This window comes from Acomys minous (assembly GCF_964271855.1).
Source record: "Acomys minous genome assembly, chromosome: 18".
In the NCBI taxonomy this organism is placed as follows: domain Eukaryota; kingdom Metazoa; phylum Chordata; class Mammalia; order Rodentia; family Muridae; genus Acomys; species Acomys minous.
The window spans coordinates 24,350,805-24,378,312 of NC_140501.1; the positions used below are offsets into that span (position 1 = coordinate 24,350,805).

Consider the following 27,508-nt stretch of genomic DNA (forward strand, 5'->3'; position numbering starts at 1 on the left):
TTAGTTTGTCATTTTAAAGTCCCAGTGTTAAATTTTTATGCTTGCTTTGGATGCACCTGGGCAACAAGAAATGAAATATTGATAGAAATAAAGTTTCCAGTGGCTCTCATTTACCATTGAAAACATATTGTCCAAATCACCTGGAAATGGCTTAGGGTCTGTTCTTGTTTATTTTTTATAATTTTAATATTTTACATATACACTTATATTATTACACATATATACAATAAACTACCTATAGCAAGAAGAACCAGGAAACAATCAGGAATTATATAAATGTTACATTCTTAGTGTTTTGGCTATTTGTATTTGACAGCCTTGAAGAAGACATCTTTCCTATCTTGGTGCTTCTAAGAGTCTGAATGTAAATCAATCTCCATCACACATTGTCATTATCAACTAAACATCTATCTGGACCTAAAACCATCTTAACCCCTAAAAACCTAAGCTTCATTGTAAAACTAAACTATCTGGTCTTCAACTCCATCAGAGACTTGAGAAGGAATAAACTTGATTTCCTGAGTATGCCGGGATTGCAGGTTAGTAGCTTTCCAAAAGAAAAGATGATGAAGACAGTTTTCTAACAGAATAGTCACCGAAAACTCTCTATAATGTTGGAGCATCTTCTTTTGGCCCAATATATCTTACAGAGAGATTTGTGAGGAAGGAACTATTGAGGAACTATTGCTTACCCTGTCTTGGCAGAGTTTATGACCCTCATCTTCAGCCTCATATGTTCATTCAATTTTAGAACCTAAAGTTCTAGACATAATGGATTTTCTAGAAGTTACAAAACTTTATTTGAATATTGATGCCGTCTTCAAAAGAAAGGTATTCCCTTCTTTATGTATTTATTACTAAAATAAATATACAGAATCCCAAATGTTCTTTTTCTTATGCCTCTTTAACGTCTGGCTTTAATCAGTCATCATTGTAAACCTAGAAATTTTTTTTCTTCTGATGTGCTTCTTATAACTATTTTTATTAATGCTTCTAAAATCTGAGTTCTTAGATTGCTCACTTGAAATTGTGTGTCTTGTAAAATTATAATGTTTCATATAAATTTTAATCATAGTGAATATTCTTCATTTTTTATTTCTGATTCAATGATTACCCTACTCAGCTAAAATCAATACAATATTTGGAGAATATTTCCATTAAATCAGTTTATTATAGTCTGTTTCTAGCATTTAGGCATTGCCAATATCAACATGTCTTTATTTTCTTTTATTGTGTCTGCCTTACTAACTTTTAATTTATCAATTTTAATATTTTGTTTTTTAAAGACCATTCATTGCAAATAATCATAATTTCTTTTTTATAACCTCCTAAAGTCCAAATTGGCATGGTGAACACTCTTTTATTTATTTGACTCTTTCTTCTCTCTCTCTTGTCAGTTACATGATGACAGAAAGTTTATTTGTACTCATCATCTGTCTACGTGATAAATTGCTGTCTTGCACAAAGAGTCTTTTAAGTGTATCATCTCAACACTTTTAATCATAACCTTGACTTCCATTTCATAATAATTGCTTATTTATGAGTTGTCAAAATCACGGCGCTTTATGTTTTTTGTACATAATAGAAATATGATTTTTTACTTAAATAATTGGCATTTTCCAGATGTTTCGAGCACACAGAAAAGCTTTATCTTAAAACTCCAAAGAGAAAATTACATTCTCACCTAAATTTTACTTAATGCTAGAGTATGGCAGTCAACTCTCAAGGTGAAACACACACACACACACACACACACACACACACACACACACACACGAACACATGGATGCACTCACACACACCCATTAATGCTGGCTTTCAGGTAATGTACTTTCAATCACGCACATGAACATACAGTTTGTAGTCTTCCTTTTTTATTAGAAGTCATAAGATTATAATATACAACTTACTAAGCTAATGTATGATGTGAACCTCCTCAAGGTGTCATTGCTCTCAAATGTTGTCAGATTTCCCAGCATCGTCAGAGGGTAGGATTGAGATCTACAGAAGAACAAGTTTCTAAAATATTTTCAGCATCTAGAAGACCCATACTCTTTACTAATAATGCTAAGGTATCCCTTACTTTTAAACAATTGGGCTTTCATGAGCATATTGTGGAGGTCTTCAGAGGCCATGTGACTTGTGACATTTCAATATATGAAAAGTAGAATACTCCAAACCAATTCTTTCTAACCCATCACGTAAGACTTCTGCAAAATTCCCTCAAATAATACTGCTTTCATTATGTATACTTTCTACAAAATATGTTATGTTAATAGCCACTGAATTTATAGCTTTGTTTTGTTAATAAAAATTTTAGGTTATGCATTTTTCATTTCAAGTGAGGAAAGTATTGATGAATATAACCCATCTGTAAATAAATATTGAAATCAAATGTTTGAACATTCCTGTTGCATACAATTATATATTACAAACCAGATCCTTGGTTTCAGACTAAATATTAATATTCCTTGTCTATTTCTTCATTATTTAATTTTTTACTTTACATTCCAATCCCAGCTTCCTCTTACTCCTCTTCTCCCGACTTCTCCCATCTCTCTACCCTGCCCTTCCCAATGTCTCCCTTTCCTGTCTCCTAAGAACATGGGGAGGCCTCCCATGGATGTCAACCCACCTTGGCACATCAAGTTGTCTGAGACTAGCGCATCTTCTCTTATTGACGCTAACCTTGTCTACTTATAATACTCTTTACTGAAGGGCTTTCTTTCAATGGCTTCTAGTCAATGATGTCAGCGAGCAAGGGAATGAAATAGTCTCCCAAAGGTGACATGAAAATGACAGTCTTGAAAGGACAAACCATGAGAGGAATTAAAAATTATTTTCAAAATTAATTTGATTTTAAAATTATTATTTGGAGCTGGAGAGATTGCTCAGTGGTTAAGCGCACTGACTATTCTTCTGGAGGTCCTGAGTTCAGTTCCCAGCAACCATATGGTTGCTCACAACCATCTGTAATGGAATCTGAATCCCCCTTCTGGTGTGCATAAAGACAGAACATTTGTATGCGTATATATATATATATATATATATATATATATATATATATATATATATATATGCGTATAATATATATAATTTGATAGTGTTTAATTTCCCTTTTGCATTTTTGAGTTCCTTATTTATGGGAAATTCCTATGGTAAACTTTTCCATACATCTCATTCAAAAAATTTAGTATTTAGGAATGAATTTCTCTATTCAAGGCTTTCTAGTATTTTGTGAATCTTGAAGTGACTACAAAACAGACAAACAAACAAACAACAACAGAAACTTTCACCTACTCCACCCAGGAAACCTCCAAAATTGTCATTCAAACTGCATCCTATATGGCAACATTAAGGTAGAAGCCAATGTTACATTCAGAGAAGCCAAAGCTGTAATCTTCGAAATGAGTAATTTAGTTCAACATTATGTGAGAATACATGTGTCATACAAATCAATCAGAGACTTCCAAGTTTTCTACACAAAGTAGGTTTTATGCAATTGCTTGATATACCAACCGTATAAATATTTTATAATCACAGTATAATGATTTTTTATGTTTATTGTCAATACTTTGTATTTGATCTTTTTCTGACAGTTACGATAAAGAAACTTGACATTTGCTTGTATTAAATGGTGTATGTTAGTTTGTGCACATCAAAATATGTCAGTATGTGTGTTAACAGATTCGAGTTCTGTTTTTAATGCGTGACATAATAGTTTATTATGTGTTTGTGAATATACAATTGTTTTTGTATTTATCTAGAAGAGCAGTTATTATGTTTGCTTTATAATAATTTCCTCTGTTTTAGATTTCCTTAAAGGACATTTCAAAAATTAATGTGTAGCATAAACACTTCTTTTACTTAATTATAGAAGTTTAACACTCACTATGTTTACAGCCCTGTAAGTATAGTTGAGAATTTACATATTAAACAGAGTTGCTCTCTGACACATATTTATAAAATGATCCTTGTTTATAATTATAACTTTAGCACAAATATTAGGATTCTTTATTTGTAGATAGAAAAGAGAAACCAGTGTGGATGATGATAATGGTGAGGACAGAGATAAATACATAAATTATATTAAATTGACAAATTTTGGGGTTTGTTTTTAGCGTTTGAGTATTTAAGTTCAATTTGGCTCTTACTTGAAGTTCATATCAATATGATGAAAATTTTATATTTGTAATTACTTTCCTTATTACTTAAGGTTTTTAAGGAAACAAAATTTTAAATATTTAATTTAAAATAAATCCCAATCCAAACTAAAGAACTCTGTAACAATGTTCTCAATGTTGTAGTGACTTACTTCATTTCTGGAGCCAACTCATGCTTTACAGCATATAAAATGAGCCTGTGATTTGACTTAATGAAAATGATCCTGTCATTTATTCACTATATATATCGAAATAGCATTTATTTTTATAACGCAGGCAACCAGAACCAGGAAAAGAACCTATCTGGAATGGTATTTAAAGCTACCATAGAATAATTGCCAATATTTTCCAATTAATATTTTTCTTTCATTGTGCATTTTTAAAGATACTTAAAGCATGCTCCAAAATTAGACTTGACAATTGCAAATGCCAACCAACCAACTCAGTAATAAAATCAATACTTACATTTCCCTGGAGGCCACTATTTACTGTTTGGTGCACCATTTCCTTAATGGAATGGCAGTTATATTTGCAGAAGCCTTGTAGCTACCGTTTTTATGTTTTAACTAAAAGCAGCTTTCTTGAAGAAGTATAATAAAAAAATTCTTATGTTACTATTAAAATTGCCGGAACTATTTAGTATTTAATATGAGTGCAAAGAATGTAGATATTCTGAGCATGGGGGCCCGTGTGCATGTGCACCACACACACTCTCTCACACACAAATGCACACAAACATACAGCCTCCACAACATCCACAAGTGATCGTGGTTTGTTAATACTGGTGAGTTACTTTATGTCTTCATCATAGTGGACATGAACCTGAGAGTTAAACATTTTTCCGTATTAAAAATAACAGTAATTTTAAATGAACATTTTGTAATCACTTGTGACATCTCATTTTGGTGTTGCTTTTTGGCATCGTATTCTAGAAAGATCAGAAGAAAGAAGGGAAAATAAGATGGTATATTTTTCCACACAGAAAAATTATTGCCAGAATATGATTAATAAACTTATTTCTTCAGTTTACTTAGTTAGGGCTTCTTTTCTAATAGTTTTGAGTTGACAATAAGCCTCTACCCCCACTTTTAAAATTCTGGTTTAAGACTTTGATAAACAAACAATCTTCAAATTTTAAGTATGTATATCATATTGTTTATCTATTTCCATTTTATTTAATGTGTACAAACTTTGAGGAGTACCTGCGCAGTCCTGCCCTTTACCAAAAGCTGTTTAAAATGGGTAGAACCTATGGAAGGGGAAATTGGTCGCCCTGTTTTGTTTTGTATTTTTGTTTTGTTTTGTTGTGTTTCAATGTCTGTCTGTGTGTGTGTGTGTGTGTGTGTGTGTGTGTGTGTGTGTGTTGTGTCTGTGTGTGCTTTCTTCTGATTTTTTTGTGTTAGTTGTTTTTTCTTTTAATAAACAGAGAAAGGACATGAATTTCAGTGGGTAGTGGGTAGAAATCTGAGAATAGTTGGGAGACGGGAAAGAATGTGAACAAAATGTGTTATACGCAAATAAATAAATAAATAAATAAATAAAAGTAAGTTAACAAATACAGAACATAACTATGTCACTTTCATGATTATACTTTTAAGATGGCTGTGTTTTTGTATAACTAAACGAAATTAAAAAATAAAAGTTCATATTTACATTTGCTTCTACTAAGTAACTGAACAAAGGTCATTCAAGAGGGAAGAGTGTGTTTTACCTTGATAATTGTGTGTGCACGGTCACACTTTATTGGCAACTGCACAAGCTAACCTAGACAAGTTATCTGAATTGAATTCATGGAACTTTTGAGAGTCATGCTTTTCAGCAGGATATTGAAAAAAAAAAGTCCATTGATTAGTTTCCACCTTTTGTATGCAATGATGTCAGCAACTGATATTAGTGTGATAAAACTGCAATATTCATCACAAAGAAAAACTCATATTCAAATCTTTAATGAGTGAAAGAGAAGAAACTGTCCTGAGTATATTCATAGGCTCCCAGAAACATCCTTGTAACTTCTCTCAGACAGTAAATATTGAGAGTAAGTTCAGAATGAATGTGGTGTTGAATCGAAATTAATCGCTGAAGTTATTACTTATGGTGTCACACTATTCTACATTCAGGCTTTTCACATGAGGCTTTGAAAAGCCCTACAGGACCAACCAAATGTAATTGATACAGAAAAGCTGCTACAGAACAGCTGTGGGAGCAAGGTGCTACAGCTTGTACTTTAATCTACCTTTCTTTCTAAGAGTTTATTATGTTTTTGAATTTATTCTTTTGTAGATCTGGGAGCTATCATTTTTATGGAAATTAATCTTTTTAGAAGATTTGTCCTCCCTTTTTCAAACACTAATACATTCATTCAAGGGTCCTATTATTCACATCCAGCTGGCTTTTATCTGGTGATATTTACTTCAAAAAGCCAAGTTAAATGGTATCATAGATTAATTCTCAGGGCACAGGAAAGCTTTTTTGGAGAAAAACATGGTTTGGTAATTATGTGAAATATCATAATAAAAATCACAGAAAATGTCAGAAATGTGTTGTGTCATCTGTCATAATAGGAACTTCAAAAGCTGCTTCTTGAAATGTAGTACCTTGCTCGTGTCATAACGTTTTATTTAAAAACATTTTACATAGTGCAAAAGTTTGATTTGGATTTTAACTAACTATCATGAATTTCGCTTTTTTGTTTTTCCTTACACAAAGCAATGAAACTTCAAAAGGGGCTTATCCACTGCTATCTCTTACATAAATCAAGCTGAAAATAAGACACATTTTACAATTCAATTTAAGATCCCACCGAGACAATAATGTTGCAAGCTGTGCATTTTGCAAAGTAATATAGTAATGTCTAGTTTGCATTTTTAAAAAACCAAATTAATCACACTTTATTGAGTACATTGGAGCAAACCTAAAATTCATTTATTATTAAAATCTCCTGCCACAAATACAAACTATATTTTATACATAAAGGACAAACTCATTTATTCATTAAGATAATTTGGATAAAAGACTTGGCATATGCATTTTGTAGCTACAGAAGAAATGTCATTCTGGTGGATTTGAATTTTTAAAACAATCTACATGTAGTCAGCTTCTTGAAAGTTATTTTCACATTAAATTGTACTATGAATTATCACTTCATATAAAAATAGAAGCTGACCTAGGTTTCAAAAACAAGAAATATCATTAAATGAAAGTTTTAAACAGACACTTCATAAACATTATGAAGAATATTGCATCTTATACTATATGCAATCAACCTATAGTAATGTGATCCTGTAAAAGTTTTGAAGAAAAAAAACTAAATATCTACCCACAGAGGATTATGGTGCATTTTGAAGCACACACACACACACACACATGCTGAAAAACAATGTACTGTGTTTGTATGGCTTTCAGTGTACAATTCTTATAGATCATATCACACATTATATATAGATGTGAAACTAAATTATTGTAGGTTCACTTAAAAATAGCTACATGAAATAATAAATGGTAACTTTGAGAAATCATTATGGGAATTTCTAGTATTGTGAACTACAAGGAGTGGTGCCAAATTGCAAAGTGTGGGTCATAAGGCTGTGGTATGTATTTTACAGGTGCATATTCTGCAGAGTAACCACTCTTTTGCTTTCTGCTGACGTATACAACATATTTGAGATGGACTAAGATAGTAGAAAAAATTTTGAATTAAAAGGAAATAACAGTGTCAAAATACATGTCCAAATTTAATTTTGGTATAAAAAGATTAAAGTTTATCTTGTTAAAATTAATAGACTTTAGTATTAAATCCTGAATCTTAAAAGAGTATCCTCAATTTGTCCTCTCCAATTTTGATGCCAGGGAAGGTAAAAAATGTCCATCCTGCCTGATCTACAAAATGCTGTAGCTTTTTTAGTAATACCTCTTCTTTCCAGTTGTAGACACTGGAAAGCTCCCTAGAAAGAGTGTCTCTTTACAAGAAAGCTCCCAAATAGACTCCAAATTGTTTCCTTTTTATTTCAAACTAAAGCAAACCCTTCCACATTTCAGTAAATAGCTTACAAGTCAGTAGAAGCATAAAAAGCACAGAGTAACTCTTGCAACATCCAACAGAACCTAGTAATGTCTTCCCCAGAAAGCTAATTTGTTCTTCAAACATATTCTTAGAAAGCAACAGTAGTAAAGAACACATTTTCCTTGTTTTGACAATTTTCCCACAGCATGAAATATGAGACTTGGGACCCGTATCCTGGTCATATTAGTTTCAGTGTGCTGGATGATAGAATTTGGAATGGTCATTTTGGATGATGAGCCTCTTCTTCATCTGACTATCTGATCCATCACTTTAGTCATCTCTCTCTTCTGCCTAAGATGAGGACCAAACTCATCATCTTGACATATCAGAGCTTCATAATCTGGTCCCCACCTACCGCACTCTGACTTCTGATGCGTTTCTGATGTCTGATTCCTCTTCCATTCACTTGAGTTTCTGAGTTGTCATCCAGAGCCACCATTTGTGTATGTCTTTGACACATTGCCCAGACTAGGCAGTTCTGTAAGCAAGATATGCCTTGATATGCAATAGGGAAGACTTAGGGAGAATGATCAGTCCAGTGTATTCCTAAGACCAGGTTTTTCCTCAAAAATCCATGTTATCTTCAATATTAATGTACATGTAATATACTGAAACACAAAATTTGTATTTTTCCATCCTTAATATCTCAGTTAGTATACAATGCATTTTTGTTTACTCAATGTATTTCATTTTTTGCATGTGTGTGTGCATGTGTGGTGTATGCATGCTCAAATGTAGATGTATGCATGTGTGCACATGCACATAGAGGCCAGAGGATGATTTTTGACTATGGGCCTTCTATTTTTAGCCAGGTCCAAATAAAAGGAAGTTTCTGTTCATAAAGAAGTCTCTGATATAATGAAATAAGAACAGATGGATTGTACAACCAACCAATTATTAGAAAAAAGCACATTTCCATAAAATAATGAAATTATAACAGACTTCGTGATCACAGAGAAGAGGATCATATTTTTATGAAAGATTTATATGATTAACAATCATATTTACCAATTGTCAGTAATTAATATTCCAAGAAGAAAACTGTATTTTCAATAAGGAGACTCCTTGCACTGAAATGAAAGACTCAAAATATATTAACTTTCTTTAATACAATTGTTAGTAGATTATGACTACTTACATAATAGTTATTTTATTAAACTTAAGATATTTAAACATTTTTCTCCTACCCTTTGAACATTTTAGAAAAGATGGTTATTTAACTTGTCCCTTTTTTCTATTATTTATGCATGCTTTTGCTGTGGAACAGAGGCTATCCCTGAATTCATTATTTGGACCAGGCTTTCCTTAAAATGTTAGTCCTTCCAAGTATCATGATAACAGATCTGTACCAACACATCTACCATGTTATTTTTCCTTTGATTATTTATGTAGAAAACTGTTAAAGATAAGAATAAATATGACTACTTAGCCAGACATTATTTCTATGGATTTTTTTTCATTATTTATTTTAGTGGACCTTAAATCTGTGTGCAGTGTTTAACTCTGATAGTGTCAGTGTGTGACCTCATGTGCATGATATTATTTGTTCTTCATATTATAGCTACTATAACCAGTTAATAGTAAAATAATATATGAGCAATTTAAATCTTTATATTGAGCTATAGATATTGATACTGTCAGAAAATGAATCTGCACCCAAACATTTTCAAGCCCTTTATACTCGTTCACATTTCATCTGATGTCTAAAACAAACAAACACACACACACACACACACACACACACACACACACACACACACACACACACATTGAAACCATTTAATCCTGGGATAAAATTGGGACTCTTATTCTCAAGTTGAGAATTATCCATTTAATTTGCAATCTCCTTAAGTGTTTTCCTGTGGCCAATGACTAAAATTGTGCAGGTCATTTTGACCTTCAAAAATCTTTCCTGGCTGCCCAGGGGAAGCTGATGACATTGGTGAGCCTGATGTCTTCACGGAGCTGTGGGAGGAATGGTTTGTTTCCTATAAGAAGTAGCTTTCAACAAGTCCGCCCTCTACATGCAGCCTACAGGCCACTCTAATATTATTTCAGGAGGCCTGCAACTGTGTTGAGTTCCTTTCTGTCACATACGGCTTCTAAACATAAAATCTACTATCTCCAGAGCTAAAAACTATGTTACCTTTCCCTGATGACTAGGGATGTTGAGCATTTCTTTAAGTGCTTCTCAGCCATTTGATATTTCTATAATTTCTTGAGATATTTTATATATATATAATCTATTGATTTTCATTCAGTATTTTAGACTCACCAAGATAGGAAAGATGATTACTTCAAGTTTGCCAAATACAAATAGCAAAAATATTATGAATGTAACATTTGTATAATTCCTGATTCTTACATGGTTATTCCTGTTGTATGTAGTTTATTTTATTTATGTGTAATATATAAATATATATGTTAAAAAGAAATATATTAAAAAAGAATTAACTGTGATTAAGAGGAGAGAAAGTATGTTCCAAGTTGAATTAACAGCACCTTTCAAGGTAAACTTAGTTGGGTATGTCTGCATATTACCTCTGCTTTTTTTGCCTATTTTAGGCAGTAATTAAGAATACTAAATTTTCAAGTTTAATCAGTATGTTACACATTGATTCATACACTGTTAACTGAGTGTCTAGGAAATGTTGGATGGTCAAATATTTATGTTGATTATCTCATTAACTAGATAATCCTACATTAGAAGAAGCAGGGAAACATGAATATTAGAAAATGCAGTAACACATCTTTCTGTGCTAAGAACTTATTGTAACATAGCTTTCATTAAAATTTGAGAATCAGGCTTGGTTGGCTTCTTCAAAGTAAAAACAAATATACCCATCAAAGAACATATTTGAAAATTGTTCTTTAAATCATACCTAATTCTCCCTCTGAACACCTGTTTTTCCTCAAATTTTTGGTCTTATATTTCTACCTACCTGGTATTAATCTATATTTAAATCATATCCATCCAATGCAAAATGAAATGATTTTTAATCCTTATTTTTCTTTTTCACAAAGGTGATTTAATAATATTGATTCAAATAACAAGATAAGTTAAATATTTTATGACATTATTGTTTTGTTTACTTCAGGATTTTCAATGATTTTTTTTTAACATTACATATGGTGGCAAGTGCCTTTAGTCCCAACAGTTGGAAGGCAGAGGCAGCTGGATCTTTGTAAGTGCCAGGCCAGCCAGGACTACATAATGAGATTAAAAAATAGAGATTCATTTGGATAGTTACATACAGAATCTTATCAAAAAGCCTGCTAAATGAAAAGCTCATCAGATATCTTCACGGCTATCATGATTGCCTCCTTAGTGAGGATACCATAGGTCCTTTGCTAATCTATAACCCAGGACATCATTTGCAATTCTACTAACTTTATTTCCATTTACATATAATTAATTTTGTTCAAAGCTTTCATATAGATATCCTATATTTATCTTTTCTAACTCTATTTATATTTAAAAAAATAAATTGTCTTAAGATTATCCCTCATTTGTATTTACTTTTTGTATTCCATCTGCACATTTACCACATGAAAGTGTTCAGAGTGATCACGTCATAATTTTCAGGTTAAGAATGGCCCTACTGGATGGCATCATCTTCTTAAATGCTAGGGATAATACAATAACTGGTAAAGACAAGCCAACTATATCATACTTACACCAGCTCCCAAATTTTGAACATTTCTCTTCTAAATGGAAAACTATTAAGCCTCCTGAGCAGGGGAGTGACAGTGTTAAGATTTGTGCATTATAGGACAAATTCTCGCTCCTTCAAACTGATTACAACTGATCAGATAGAAAAAGAGTAGAGATAAATTGCACAGATGCAATCAACGAGACATAAAAGGGAATTGAACATCAATGGTAAGTAAAAAAGAAGAAGATAAGGATCATCTTTCTGTTTCTGACTTAGACAACTAGCTGATAATATTATTCTTTGAGCTTTATTCTGGTCTGTAAGGGAGATAAATGAACCCTGAGAGGCATACATGTAAAAAATATCAATATTACCTATATGAGCATGCAATCTCTTCTAAAAGGGGATTATGCTTTTTTGAACAATGAAGATAAAGATATAGTTTTTATTACCTCAAGTTTTGTATGAATTAGTGGAAATCAAAATTGATTTTTAACTTGGTCTGGCCAAAACTTACACATGAACATAAAGTTAATATTGTTTGTCATGCCATTTATTAAAAAGATTATAGGGAATACAATTGTCACTTTTATTTGATATGATGACAAAGCTATTGGGAAATTATGAAACTACTGGAAAAATAATTTCTACTTCATTGCTTGCTTAATAAACATAGTTTACACTAAAATGGAAAACTACATTAATAGTATTAAAGGCTAGAAAATATATAGATATGTTATAACAAAATACTTTATTTTGAGTAAGTGTTAGATTATGTTTTAGATTGACAGCTTTTATATATATATATATATATATATATATATATATATGTGCTATTATTACATCATTGTCTATAACAGAGTCCGTTAAGCTATAGAAGATAACAAATCTGTTTTAAAAATTGTCCTTGTAATAAAAACATTTGGCCCCTACTTATGCTCAGCATATTAAAATGTTAACAAGATTCATATGTTTAATAAATCCAAATAATTTAGCAACTCTTTCTTTCTCTGAATGGAAAGCTATGGAAGTGTTTACCATCCCATGTCTAGATTTATTTTGCTTTGTTTTAGGGATCTTTTTCATCTGGTTAACAGTGACAGTGTGGTGCTAATGAGTCTTATGACAGCAATAGCATCAAAAAGCAAAGTGTTCTCTGATATAATTACTCCTTTTTTCTGCACATATACAACTTAACCTTTTATCTTGATAGTAATGGCTATACTTCTTTTATTTTCAGTTGCATTAAAACTTTCTTGAGTTAGATATGAAAAAGGAAAAGTATGTGAAGAACTTCATTCTGAAAAAAGTAGATCATTCTAATCTCATTTCTCATGAGATCAAATTTAAGCAATTTAAAAATGAAATCATCCTCTATTTTGAGTATCCTTGTGCTATCCCTGTTTTCTAGGACTTTCCAAAGATTCAAAAGTCAAGCAATACATTTTTTTTTAATTAATAGGGTTACAGAGATGTTTCAATTTAGCTGGGATGTAGCTCAGTAATATAGCACAAGTGAAGAAAGCGCAAGGCACCAAGTTTCATCTCTAGCCTTACCAAAAGAACAAAAACAGTCCAGTTTAGAGGAATTATGCTCCCAAGCATTACATTGTACTCTGTAAATATATATATATAGTCATTTTTCAATTTGTAAGGTAAATATTAAAATTGCAAATTGCTCATTATCATTGTATCTAGAGCAGTTTGATTGAGTCAATCCAGAATTCTAGATGATTTCCACATTTATGTGTTAATTCAAAAGGACTCAGCTGGTAATTGAGAGAAAGAGAGGGACAGAGAGGGGGGCTCTGTTATATAATTCACAGAAGTATTTCTCAATGCACATTAAAAACCAGCATCAGATATAATAGTTCACATATCATTTTCCATTTAATATCAAATGAGTCCACTGAAAAATCACTTATCTGTTTTTTTCCCCAGATCTGAAGTAACAGCCAAAGGTCTGTGGAACCTGTGACTAGTGTTTGCTTTGACTTAGTACCCATGTTTTCATCGTAGGATGGAGTTGACATCCTGCTAAGTGCTCTCCAATGGCTGGAGTAAGCACCCACTGTTGACATTATTTTCATTGTAAACGAATCTTGACAATGTCAGGTTCCTGTCACAGCCTATCATTGTCACTCACTAAGCAGTGGTGTGACTGTTAGCCCCTTGGAGATTTGTCTCCTTTATCAGGGTCAGCCTGTGGGAAATCAGAACAACTCATTACATGCCATCTATGTATAAAGAATAATAACATTCAAACATACTTTTACTATTCTTAATGCATGATAATGTAAAGAAATATCTATGGGTTACCGTAATTGTTTTTTAGTGTTTTGTGTGTACTCCATTTGATACTCATTTAAAAATACTGTGGCCTGATGTTTTATAAAATCATTTGCTATTTGTATATGTAAGATTAAACGAATAAATTAAATTATAAACACAATTATTTATAGAAGTGGTAAAAAATGGTGGCATTCATTTACTCTTATTTTCACCTGTTCATTAAAAAGAAATTGGCTGTATTATTTTCTAACCACTTTCTATTTCCTGTCTTGCCTATGAATTGTGCTTCTACATCTGAGTTGATCTTTTTTTAAATAAGAGTAAATGGCTATGTTACAAATTCCATTTTAAGAGCTTGTTCCAATAGATAAACTAAAACAAACATGAATATGAAGTTTCAACACTCAACATGTCATTTCAGAAAAAGAACTGGAATTTTAAATCATGAAGGAGATACAAATTCAAAGAAAAAGATTATTTTTTAATTATTTTTCCTTTTTTACATATACATTTATATATTACAAATATATACAATAAGCTACCTACAGCAAGAAGAACCACAAAACAATCAGGAATTATACAAATGTTACACTCATAATGTTTTGCCTGTTTGTATTTGTCAACCTTAAAGAAAACATCTTTTCTATATTAGTGCATTTAAAATTCTGAATGTAAGTCAATACCTATCATATCTCATCTTTATCAACTTAAAAACATCTATCTAGACCAAAAAACATCTTAACCCCTAAACAACTAATCTTAATTTTAAAACTAAACTATCTGGTCTTCAACCCCATCAGAGACTTGAGAAGGAATAAAATTAATTGTCTGAGTAGACCAGAAGTGCAGGTTAGCCTTTTGCCAGAATGAGAAGATGACAGAGACAGTGTGCTACCTGATCAGTCACTCAACATTATAACACTGGAGCACCATCTTCATCCTTCTAGCCTAATATATATGATAGACATATTTGTGAGGCAGGAACTATTGAGGACTTGCCTTCCCTGTCTTGGCAGAGTTTGGCCGTCAACTCCACCTGCTTCTAAGTTTGTCCATTTTTAGGCAGAATTCTGTCTGTGGCAGAAATGAGGACATATTTTCAGTGGCTGGTTCCCTAACATAAAGAAAGAAATGCTCATAAACATACAAGAAGCTTACAGAACTCTAAATAAATTCAACCAGAATAGAAAACCATCCCACCGCTTAATAATCAAAACATTAATGTACAGATTAAAGTAAGAATATAAAAAGCTGAAAGAAGAAAAGTCATATATAAAGGCAAACCCATCAGAATTATACCTGACTTTATCAACAAAGGAAAATGATTATTATGAATTTAAAAAATAAAAAAAAATAAATGTGATATTTGTAGCTCTCCTTCATGGTACATGTGACTAGATTACTTAGATTACTTGGCTTCATTATATAACAATTTCCTTTGCGTCTGGCTGATTATAGTTCATACATCCTTATAACTGCAATCTCTAGCCTGTGCTACTTTTGGTCTGCCCAATCTCTGTGAGCAGTACTTTTGGACAAGTCCACTAAAATATGGTTGAAAATCTAAGTTCTCAAAAGCGACTCAGTAGGAATTTCTTTGAAGATCTCATGAATATTTTCTTTCGATTTTATCCTTTTATATTTTAATTATTCTTTAAATGTATATAACTGGTTCGATTACTTCTATGAAAACGTAATGGCTAAATCAGAATCAACTTTTTATTCTGACTTTGAGTTGAGTAAAGAGTGTGCTTCTAGAATAACTCAGGGAGAAATTTGAATCACTTTCTTTATATATATATATTTTTTTCTTCTAACAAATATAATAATTTTTCCTACTTAGATTACCAGTTCACAGGCTTATGTGTGTGGGGTTTCTGTGGTTCTACTCCTACACAGAATACTACAGGCAACCAATGACTATGGGGAGAAGGAAACTTAGCCCCTACAGTATGAGCCCCCTTAGTGATTGTCCAAGGCATAGTACTCAGCCTTGAAACCATGGACACACCATCAACAAAAATTAACTCAGCCGGTTGTGTTTATATATATTGGTGCAACACATACCTAGTAATCACTTGAGAGGTGCAAACCTTGAAAATGTTTGAGGGAGAGGAGTTGGGGGTGTTGGAGAGAAGTAAAACGGAGGAATCTGATGTGATTCTATTGCAACTAAAATGTAATTTAAAGTAATTACTATTTTAAGTAACTGTAGATGTATGTTATATGTGTAGGCAAACATACCCACACACACAACCACACACACACACATACACAAATACTTGCCCCTAGAGTGACAGATACTGTATAAACTGAAAACACTTGAAATTGGACCTTTCCTAATTGTAAGCAAATCTTGTTCGGAAGTATTCTGTTTTCATTCCTCATTTGTTCATGTTAATGGTGAAGGAGGACGCTATAAATAATGCAAAAATCACTTACAGCTGACTTGGTTATATATTGTATATTTTTCATCAGACGTATTTCTTAATTGTTTGCTCTATTTATTACCTAAATGAGGCAACATTATGGGTAATAACAAATGATGACTGGTGGGGATGGCTAAGAGCCTTCTACACTCTAAGAAATTCAATGTAGCATTAGAAACTTCCTGAGGAAAATGCGTATGTGACAGCCTGACAACCATATTAAGAAACTGACAGACTGCAGTGCCTCAGAGATGGGGAAATAAGTGCTGTCTTTTGTACAGTTGTGCCATCTGAATTTAAGTCACTATTTCCTCCTTTAAACTTATCTCAACATTTATTTTGTTATATGGTAAGTATGTAATAAGTTCGCACACAGTTTGATTAAACAAAGCGAAGTGAGAGGTTATTACAACTGTTTTATCCTAGAATTCTCTTGACATAATGCATTTGAGAAATTTACATTTGTACAGTTATTTCATATTTGCCTGGAAGAAGTGTCAAGAAGTCAGCTGTAGAAGAGTAAGGTATATGAAACTGTTGAATATGAACACGAAATTTTGTAACTGAGTGTGGGAGAAGGTTGGAGAAATATCTTTTATGTGAGTCATTTCTGCATAAAGCTATAAACGGTTTCAAGCTAAAAGCTGTCATGGTTTCTTGTAAAATAATAAAGATAATAAAGATATCCATTTTAATTGATTCTTTTCATTGTTTAATAAAATTGCTCTGTTTGATTGCTGAAGAATTTGAATTGAGTTTTCATTACCCACTTCTGAGCAATTTACTCTGAGATCCAGACAGTATTGAGCTAATGAGTTTGGATTTATATCGAACCTTAACTGTCTTCATGAAGTAAAGGGAAAATATCATGGCAGTGACTAGGTAGACTTCATTGAAAACTCTGTTGAAGAGATTTTACAGCTGGGCTTTTAGTAGAGCTAAAGCATGAGATGGGAATTTTACCAACTTTTCTCTTTCAAAGTCTGTGGTAGTATCAGCTCATTTAAAGTAAACTCACAAGGTAACAGAAAAAGTTAAAGGAATAATTTCATATTAAAATCTTCTAGCAAAATGCATTAATGTTGCTAAACTAAATTAATGACATGATTCATAAATTCCTTCTATGGAATACTTAGAAAGTATCTCATGACCTAAATCAATCTGACATTGTCTTAAATATTGAAGTGCCTATCTTCCAACAGACAGTTAACACTGATGATAAGACTGCTCAAATACAAAGTTTATATTTGTCTTTGTCGAAGTGCATATGTACTCATTGACACATGCTGAATATTTTGCTTTGACATTACCATGTTTTCTAAAATAATATTTTGTGTTCTTTTTTCAATGCCTAATCAAGTTATATGCTTACAAATCCACATTATGTCTGTTCTTGCGATTGAATTAAGCCATGCACATTAACTTTGAATGTTGACCAGGTTACCATTTATTGAAAGGATAACTTTGTATTGTATTACCTCTATTCCATTTTGGTACAAAAAAAAAAGGGGGGGGCAGGAATTATTTAGTTGTACAGTAGAGACAATCTAATGTTAAGTTGGTCAGCTCAAACAGGATTAGGCATTACAGGTTAAATGTTTCAAAAATATTTGCTGAAATTTGACATCATGTCTAAAAACAAAAGACAACACAGTTCAGGGGAAATTTTCGTACTTCAGCTCACTTCCCTTAAGGCCATTTGCTAATTCCCCATTGTCAAACTTTTTCAGATCTCATTTCCAATGAGTGTTTGGATGATTTGGATTAATATTATATCCAAATAATTTATATTCATTCCCCACAGGCAGCAGTGGGGGTCCTTGGGATAAGGAAACTCTCCACTCCCCCGCATCCCAGGGATCTCAGGCTCCTGTTACCCATGCCCGCATGCCTGCAGCGTATAGCCTTCCAGTTAGCCATCCTCTCAACCATCTGCAGCACAGCCACCTTCCGCCAAATGGTACGATGGCAACTTTTAGCACTAAAAGTGGTAGTTTAAAAAATTATTTTCTTTAATGATTAGAGAATAATAATATAAAAAAGATGTACTGCATTCACACAGTTGATTCTTCAAAACTATAGCATGTCTGTAAGTTGTTACATTGCCAGGAGCAATAATAAAGCCAAGAACAGGATTTTTGTATTCACACACTCACACACACAACATTGGTAAGATGAATTGTGGAACCAAATGAGTTAGCTTAATTTCCCAGTCATAAGTGAATATTACTGTATGCAAATAAGCAAACTGTTTTCCTTTGACTGTCACTATTAGGATATTTTCAGTATTTGAACTTTTAATGACAGGTCACTGATTTTTAGCCAGAACACAGCAGTGATGTTGTATGTGTATTCTCTTTTTAGGACTGGAACTTCCTTTTATGATGATGCCCCACCCTCTAATTCCTGTCAGCCTACCTCCAGCATCTGTCACTATGGCAATGAGCCAGATGAACCACCTTAGCACCATTGCAAATATGGCAGCAGCAGCACAAGTTCAGAGCCCTCCATCCAGGGTGGAGACATCTGTTATTAAGGTAAGTGTCTCATTATAATGATGTTATGGAAGAAGGTTCATCTTAAGTTGCCATCTCTTACTCCATTTGTTTATCCCCGTAAGTATCACCTCTAAAATCTAAAGAGTAGCAACTTGTCTGTGAGGAAAAGAAAAACTATTCACAGTAAGTACAGTATTTATACCAGCTTGAGATATATATTAGTTTTGGCTTAGTAGAAATAACATATGGAAATAAGTAATATACTCCAATTCATATGGCCTCTGGCACGCATGGATATCTGTATGTAGTTCTGTCTATGTTGTTTTAGGCCTTTAGGAATGGATAATCAGACAAACATGAGAGCTGAATTCTGTCACTTATTAGACATATTACATTGGACATGTGAAGCAATCTTTCTCATTATAGTCAACATTTAAAAATGAAGTATAGAGTATGGAGGCATTATCTAAATTATTTAAAAGCAATAGAGTTGAGTGTTTATACATTTTTAAATATCCTGTAAATAGAGAATATTGTAATTAATATGTAAACTTTGTACACATGTATACTATGTATTTATTGTAATTACTCTCTGCTGTGTGTGTATTCCTGTGTACATGTGTGATGTATCCTAAATTTTTAAAAAATTATTTTACAACATGTAGTTAGATTGAGTTCATCGGTTTGCTTAAGGAATAAGAAACAAGAAAAGGGATTTAAGAATAGATAAGGTCTTAAACTAAGTAAATGATACTTCCTGCTAGCTACATGATCTTTCTTTAGTACAAGAATTACATGTGGCTTTCTGATTATAATACTTTTGAGTCCAGGGCAGCTTAGGAGTATGCCCTGTATAAAAAGTCTTTGTCCTACTAAGGTGAGTGGCATGCAGCTTTAACTACACTGTATTGCAAGGCTGAGACAGGATACTCGTGGCATAGTAGCTAGATTGGACTAATACTGACTGCAACCTTGTCTTAAAAATTAAAAGTTATAAAAAAAGAAATACTGGAGGAGTGTTTATAAGAATTTACTTAGTGTAAAAATGATTTTTTTCTTATCAGAATGTTTCTATTAACAATGAGGTGTGTCTCATAATTGTAATTATCAGATGAAGAGACATCAAATCACATGACAAAATAAAAACTAATCCCTGTTATAAAGCCAGTGATGTCACAGTCTCCTCAAAAAACATTCTCAAAAACTCCTTTTTCATTCATTATGGCTATGGAGGTTTCCATGTTACAACATGATTTTATAATCAAGAATACATCCTTTAATAACTTACTGTTCTGAAAAAAAAAAGTAAAAGTAAGAATATGATACGTATGCTCTCATTGAAGTGACCATTTAAATGATTTTTAAGTGCAGAAAAATTCTTCCACATTTTTCTATCCTTGGAAAGATTATGGTTTTAAATTTTTCAATAAGTACTAGTTTTATTTTTATTAATTTATTCTTGTTACATCTCAATGATTATCCCATCCCTTGTATCCTCCCATTCTTCCCTCCCTCCCATTTTCCCTTTGGGAGAGGAGTAAGGGGAAAAAATACTAGTTTTAAACATAAGATGTTTGGGCTAGAGAGACAGATTAATTGTTCAGAACGTGTGCGGGTTTTTCAGAGATACTAAATTTGGTTTTTGACATCCACCCCAGGCCACTTAAAATTGCAAACTCTGTCTCTAGAACACCTGACAGCTCCTGACCTTATACATGCACAGATCAACACATACTTACAAGAACACATAATTAAAAATAAAATGTCTTTATAAAAAGATCTGATTATTCATATTTCAAAAACTGACAAAATAGAACTATTCAATATGCTTTATAGTAACTTTCAAATATTAACATCCTGTAACTTCTCATCTCGATAAGATTTATATCAATTAAATTTCTAGAGCACAAACTTTTGTAGTTCAAAATAATAATTACACACTAGGAGGTTACGCCCTATACATTTCTGAGTCCAAAATCACGGAGTACTCAGTACTTTTTTAGGTATGCACACAATTGTTTAAAAAGTCAGCAATGACTCACAAACATATCTGTCAAATATACTGGGCCAGAAGGCTGAAGATGTTGCTCCAACATTATAGAGAATTTTGGGTGACTGTTCAGGTGACTGTCTCTGTCATTTTTTTTTTTTTTCACTTTGGAAGCTGCTAACCTGCACTCCTTGTACACTCAGGCAATTAATATTATTCCTTCTCAAGTCTCTGATGGGGTTGAAGACTAGGTAGCTTAGTTTTACAATTAAGCTTAGTTGTTTAGGGGCTAAGATATTTTTAGGTCTAGATAGATGTTTTAATAGTGATAATGATGAGATATGATAGATATTGAATTACATTCAGAATTTTAGATTCACCAAAAGAGGAAAGATGTTTTCTTCAAGCCTGTCAAATACAAATATCCAAAACACTATGAATGTAACATTTATATAATTCCTGATTGTTCTGTGCTTCTTCTTGCTGTAGGTAGTGTGTGTATTTATGTATGTGTGTGTGTGTTTAATAATATAAATGTATATGTGAAAATTAAAAAGAAGTAAATACATATTAATACAAAAAATAAAAAATCAAATACTTTGAATCTCAGTAAATAAATGCAAAAATAGAAAGTTATAGATCAATTTAAAAGAATCAGCAGTGGTGCACACCTGTGATTCCAGTACTCACAGAGCCAGGGGCAGGAAGATCTCTGTGAACTCTAGTCCCGCCACTCTACAGAGTAGTCTGGCTTTAACAGGACTGACATAGAGAAACAGAACAAGTCTATGCTGCAGCTCATATTAATTAGAACATTAGAGTCTGGAAGCAGCTTTCAGTACTCCATGGGGCTTAAGTCAAGGCAAGCAGGAGGAAATGCTGATTTTCCTTTGGAAGTATCTTTGAATGAGAACCCATATTTATATTTTTAGAAATTCAGAAATATGTATATGGTTTCTTAGATTATGTTTTAGAATGCAGAGGAAAGAGATCTAGGAAGGAAGCACATTTCCAAAAGTAAGGGAGTTTTATATCTTCAAATGCATGCCAATACCCACTACGTCATACTGATATCCCACTCTGTTGTCTCCTGGGACAAATATTTTCAGAAATTTGGCAAAAGATTGGGTCAAGGAACTTGTGGATCATGGTGTAAATCACGGTGGTAACAAGGACATGGGAAACCTTGCTTTAGTGGAGATTAATCTTACAGAGCAGATAGTTCCCACCACACGATCACAGGAAGGCCAAGTGGAGTGCAGAACTGGTGAACACCCATCTATGTAGGCGTCCTTTCTTAACAGACTTGCTTGCATTGCATTTGAAACTTTGACATGCTAATTGACAGGACCAGGTCCTGTTACTAACCAAAGCGTCTGAGTTCAATATTAGTATGCTCAATAGTTCATGTCTTGTGTAGTAAATTTACTTTGTCTATGTTGATTAAGTGTAGTTCAGGGAAGTTTTATTTTTCCCAAAGAAAATGGCTGACTACGATGTCACATTGAACAAAATGGGCCCCTGTGGGTAATTAGAAGAGTGCCTGAGAGTTGATTTGCTTGACAAGATTCTAAATGTAAAGGCCATTTGAAAGTAGAATGTTAAATACCGAAGATTTAGGGCCATATCAAAAGAGATAGCTTCTGAAGAGAAAATAGAAACATAATGGTTCATGTAAATGCTGAATAAGTTGTTTATATTTTATAAGTGATGATTGAAATTAAGATAAAGTACAAACTAAGGGAGAATAAAAATAAAAATATGTGTATAAAATTAAAGTAAAAATATAGCTATCAGAACAATATATTATAAAATTGTACCTTTCTTATTATTGTAAAATGAAATTTTCCAATACATTTTTTCAGTGATGTACTCACTAGTACATGCAAAATAAATGTAGATTTCAACCGATGAGTTGCTGCCTCTGAAAATACATGTTGTACTTGCTAACATGGCCCTGGAATGGAAATGTTTTTTCATTTGTAAAGGATTAAAAATAAAAGAACATTATTGCATCATAGATGAAAATTTCATAAAGTTACATTCTTAATTTCTACAAATAAAGAACTTTTGGTACATACATACATACATATATATATATATGCGGCCATATATGTTTAGATATATACATATATGTACAGTCATATATGTACACATCCTTGTATAATGTATACATATACATATCTGTATATGTCTATGACTGCTTTCATGTTCAAAGGCAGTGTTGAGTATTAATTATCAGCAATGGCTGAGAATGTCATAGTTTAATTGGTAGATTGCTTGCATCACAGGAGTTCATCTTCCAGCACAAAACACACACACACACACACACACACACACACACACACACATGCAGATATAGACACACACACACTCCAACTGACAACAGAAAAAACATAATTGCTCTCTGCATTAGATGACTGTGATGGACAACTTAAGTTCTCATGAACCTTAAGTTTCTTTGTGAGTTACTGTCGAAGGTCAAAGGAATCTCAACACTGTAGAGACAGATACAGGAAAAATTGAAATCATCAAGACTTCAGAATTAGAAAAATTAAATGCCAAGGGAAACAAAGGTGGATGAAGACTGTATACCAGTGGCATTGATTGCCTAAGTACACCCTCCAATGAGACTCAATGAGAAAATTGCCAGCGTGTGGCTAGTTGGAAGCATGGAGGAGGTTAGTTAGGTAAATTTAAGGATAAGTGGTCAAACACTGTACCTTAAGTCTTAAGATCTTTCCATTTATAGGGAGACATTAAATTATTGTAAACTGTATATGAGTCTATTATGCCAATGAAGTCAATACGTTTTTACTGCCTACCATTCAGAGAACATAACGTGGCAATAAATTGAGATCTTTCATGTTGTTTTAGTTACTTTTCTCATTGTCAAGATAAAATACCTGCTCATAATCACCGGTTTATTTTGGCGCAAAGCCTGAGGGCAGCCCTCTGAAATAGAGACAGCGTGGCAGTAAAGCTGAAGGAAGCATGTCAGATTGTCTCCACAGAAAACAGTGATAAGGACTGCTGCCAGCTGGGCTCTCTATTCAGACCAGACACCCAGCAACTAAGGTGGCTACCCCTATTTACAAGAGGACTTCCACTTCTATTATCTAAATCTAGATACTTCCTCACATTCGTTAACCAAGGTTAACGAATATATATATATATATAATGAAATCCGATTCCCTCTGTAGTTGACAAATGTTACCTACAGAGATGGTTTGCTGCCTGAACAGTCATCCAAAAAAATCTTTATAACATTGGAGAATCATCTTCAGCCTTCTGGCCCAATATATCTGATCGACTTATTTGTGAGGGAGGAACCATTGAGGACTTGCTTACCCTGTCTTGGCAGAGTTTGGCCATCGACTCTGCCTGCATCTAAGCTTGTCCATTTTTAGGCAGAACTCTGTCTGTGGCAGAACAAGAATATTTTGCCCAGTAGATTGTTTGCCACATTTGTAGCCATCTCCATATGGAGGTTTATTGATGCTCCTCATCTTTGAGGTAGGCTGGGTGTTGCCAGGAGTTAACCTGTCTTATTGTCAAAGAATCTTTAAAATAATGGAAACATCTTCAAAGGCTATGTTCTGTAGGTCTGTGAGGTGTTTGAAGACCTTATCTATTTTCTTAATCTATGTTGGTATTAGAAATTTGTGTTTATCTACTTTTTAAAAGTTAATTTTCCAAACCGGGAGTGGTGATGCATGCCTTTAATCCTAGCACTTGAGAGGCAGACGCAGGTGGATCTCTATGAGTTCGAGGCCAACCTGGTCTACAAAGGAAGTCCAGGACAGTCAAGGCTATCACAGAAAAACTTTGTCTCTAAACAAAACATATCAAAACAAAACAAAAACAAAAAAGTTAATTTTCCTTGGTTTAGAATGTGTAGATAAGTTTAGAAGCTAAAGCTCCAGAACAATCTCATAAGGTAATTATTCTATTTCTGCATGATTTCTAAATTTTAGAATGTTTTCCTTTATTATCTTAAATCATTAAGTAAAATAAGCAGTCTGAATCAAGAGATCGATTCCCTTAGTCATTAGCAAGTGTGTTAATGGGTTGGAATGCTTTGCTAATTGATTCTCTTCAGATTCTTTTATCCCATAATTCTAAGCCCTCTGAAGGAATCACTGCTTTAATCACATTTTATTTCATATATGCATATTGATATCATCCGGACGTTAAGGAATTTTTCCTGCTGAAATCAACATTATCAGTAATTTTTAAAGTGGAGGCTGCAGCAGGATGTCTGGGTTTTCTGTGCTACCTCCTATGCACATGACAAATTATTCTATATTTGTGCAGTGGTTTTCTCTTCTGTGTATGTTGTAGAGGTTCTATACAGGTTATAATGGTACTATTTCAGCCAGAAACAATAATAAAGAAATCACCATTTACAACATCTACAATTATCTGTGCCAGCGTTATGAGAAGTTTTAATCTCCTTAAAAGTCTCCTTAGTCATCTTACCTACAGGCTCCTAGGCAACCGTGATCAGGTTATACAGATACAGTCACAAGTCTGCGGCAAGATGCCTTTATCTCATATTCTCTTTTCTTTTTTCAACTATATTCACTAAAATATTAGAAACTTGACTTCTTTTGAGTCCAGATCAGATTTAAACAAAACAGAAGTAAATAGCAAAAGAACAAGTGTTTTTCTGAGCCTTTTTTTTGTGTAAATGGGGTGCCAGAATTAATCAATGAAAAAAAAACCCTTATACTCCTATAATTATTCTATTCAATAAGTGAATAAGGACTAATATTTTATAAATCCTTTGAGGTAATGACCCTTGGGTATGGTTATCTGTAGTGGCTAGTGTCATAAAAGGAATATATTATACACTGCTGTCCAAGGTATATAACCCTATCCATGAGGTAAACTTGTGGCCAAACAGACTTGAATGGAGACTCCTTCTCTAACTCTGAATAGTCTCAAGAAAGAAAAGAACATAAATATAATTTAGATCCATCAAAGCAACTGCAAATTAAAGCTTACAGTAGGAGTAGTCTCTAAGGACACATACTGTACCTACCCAGATGAAAACTTTACTGCAAATATTTGCTGTGCAGAGAATGCCAATAAACAGCAAGAAAACCATGTCTAAACTGATCCAATTCTTGCTCACCTCCTTCCTTTACATTTAGAATGAAAGGAATTCTACTTTTTACTTATAATGTTAGTACCAATATGAAAACTCACAGCTATATTTCCCACTTTTGGGAAATTGAGGCAGAAGGATTGTGAGCTCAACTGAAGCCTGAGCTATATAATAGGAACAGGCTTTAAAATGAAAAAAAAAAATGTCACTCAACTTTCATTATGATGAATTACAATTCCCAAGTCAAGATTACGCTTTCTTGATTTGATTAATTTTATGTTAAATATGTCCTTTAAAACTATGTCTCCCTGTGCTCTGCCCAATGCTTTTGGCTGTGAGTCTCAACATCTGTTTTGATCTGCTACTTAGTGGAGCATCTCAGAGACAGCTAGGCTAGGCTCCTGTTTGTAGCATAGCAGAATATCATTATTAGTGACAGGGGTTGGCTCTTTCCCATGGGGTAGTCTCAGTTTGGGACAGGCATTAGTTGGACATTCCCTCAATCTCTGCTCTATTTTTACTTATTTATTTATTTATTTATTTATTTATTTATTTATTTATTTATTTATTTTTTAATCCAGCGTTTTTATTAATTTATTCATATTACATCTCAATTGTTATCCCATCCTTTATATCCTCCCATTCCTCCCTCCCTCCCATTCTCCCCTACTCCACTCCCCTATGACTGTGACTGAGGGGGATTACCTCCCCCTTTATATGCTCATAGGGTATCAAGTCTCTTCTTGGAAGCCTGCTATCCTTCCTCTGAGTGCCACCAGGTCTCCCCATCCAGGGGTCACGGTCAAATATGAGACTCTATTTTTATATCTGCACAACTTGTAGGCAGGGTAAATTTCATGTCAAATTTTTTGTGGGTGGGTTGGTGTTCCTCTCCCTCCCTTCTAGACTTGTGGAAGAGTTAGGAGGGTGGAGAGACAGGAGGGTAGAAGGGCGCTACAAAAAGATCACTCAAAGAAAGGATAAGCAGGCTACCAAGATGAGACTTGATAGCCTATGACTATATAGTGGGGGAGGAGGTCCCCTCAGTCTTAGACCTAGAGAAGAGGAATAGGGTGAAAGAAGGAGGGAGGGAGGAATGGGAGGATACAAGCGATGGGATAACAATTGCATCGTAATCTGAATAAATTAATAAAATTAAAATTAAATTAAGAAAAAAGATCAACAGAGCCAACTAGCCAGGGGCTGAGGGGCAGGGAGGAGCTTATGAGACTGAATCAAAAACCATAGACCATGCATGGACTAGACTTAGACCCTATACACAGATGTAGCCAACAGGCACCCTGGGT

General features: G+C 33.3%; 1 protein-coding gene across 3 annotated transcripts in view; it reads left to right on the forward strand.

Annotated features, from left to right (window-relative positions):
- DACH1 (dachshund family transcription factor 1) overlaps positions 1-27,508 on the forward strand; it is a 394,247-nt gene that overhangs the window by 249,409 nt on the left and 117,330 nt on the right. For 2 of the 3 annotated variants that reach the window (XM_084766967.1, XM_084766966.1), the window contains exons 4-5: positions 18,405-18,560; positions 18,965-19,137. In XM_084766967.1, coding sequence (XP_084623093.1) covers positions 18,405-18,560; positions 18,965-19,137 — 329 coding nt within the window. The remainder of the gene's footprint in view (positions 1-18,404; positions 18,561-18,964; positions 19,138-27,508) is intronic. The other variant, XM_084766968.1, reaches the window with a different exon arrangement.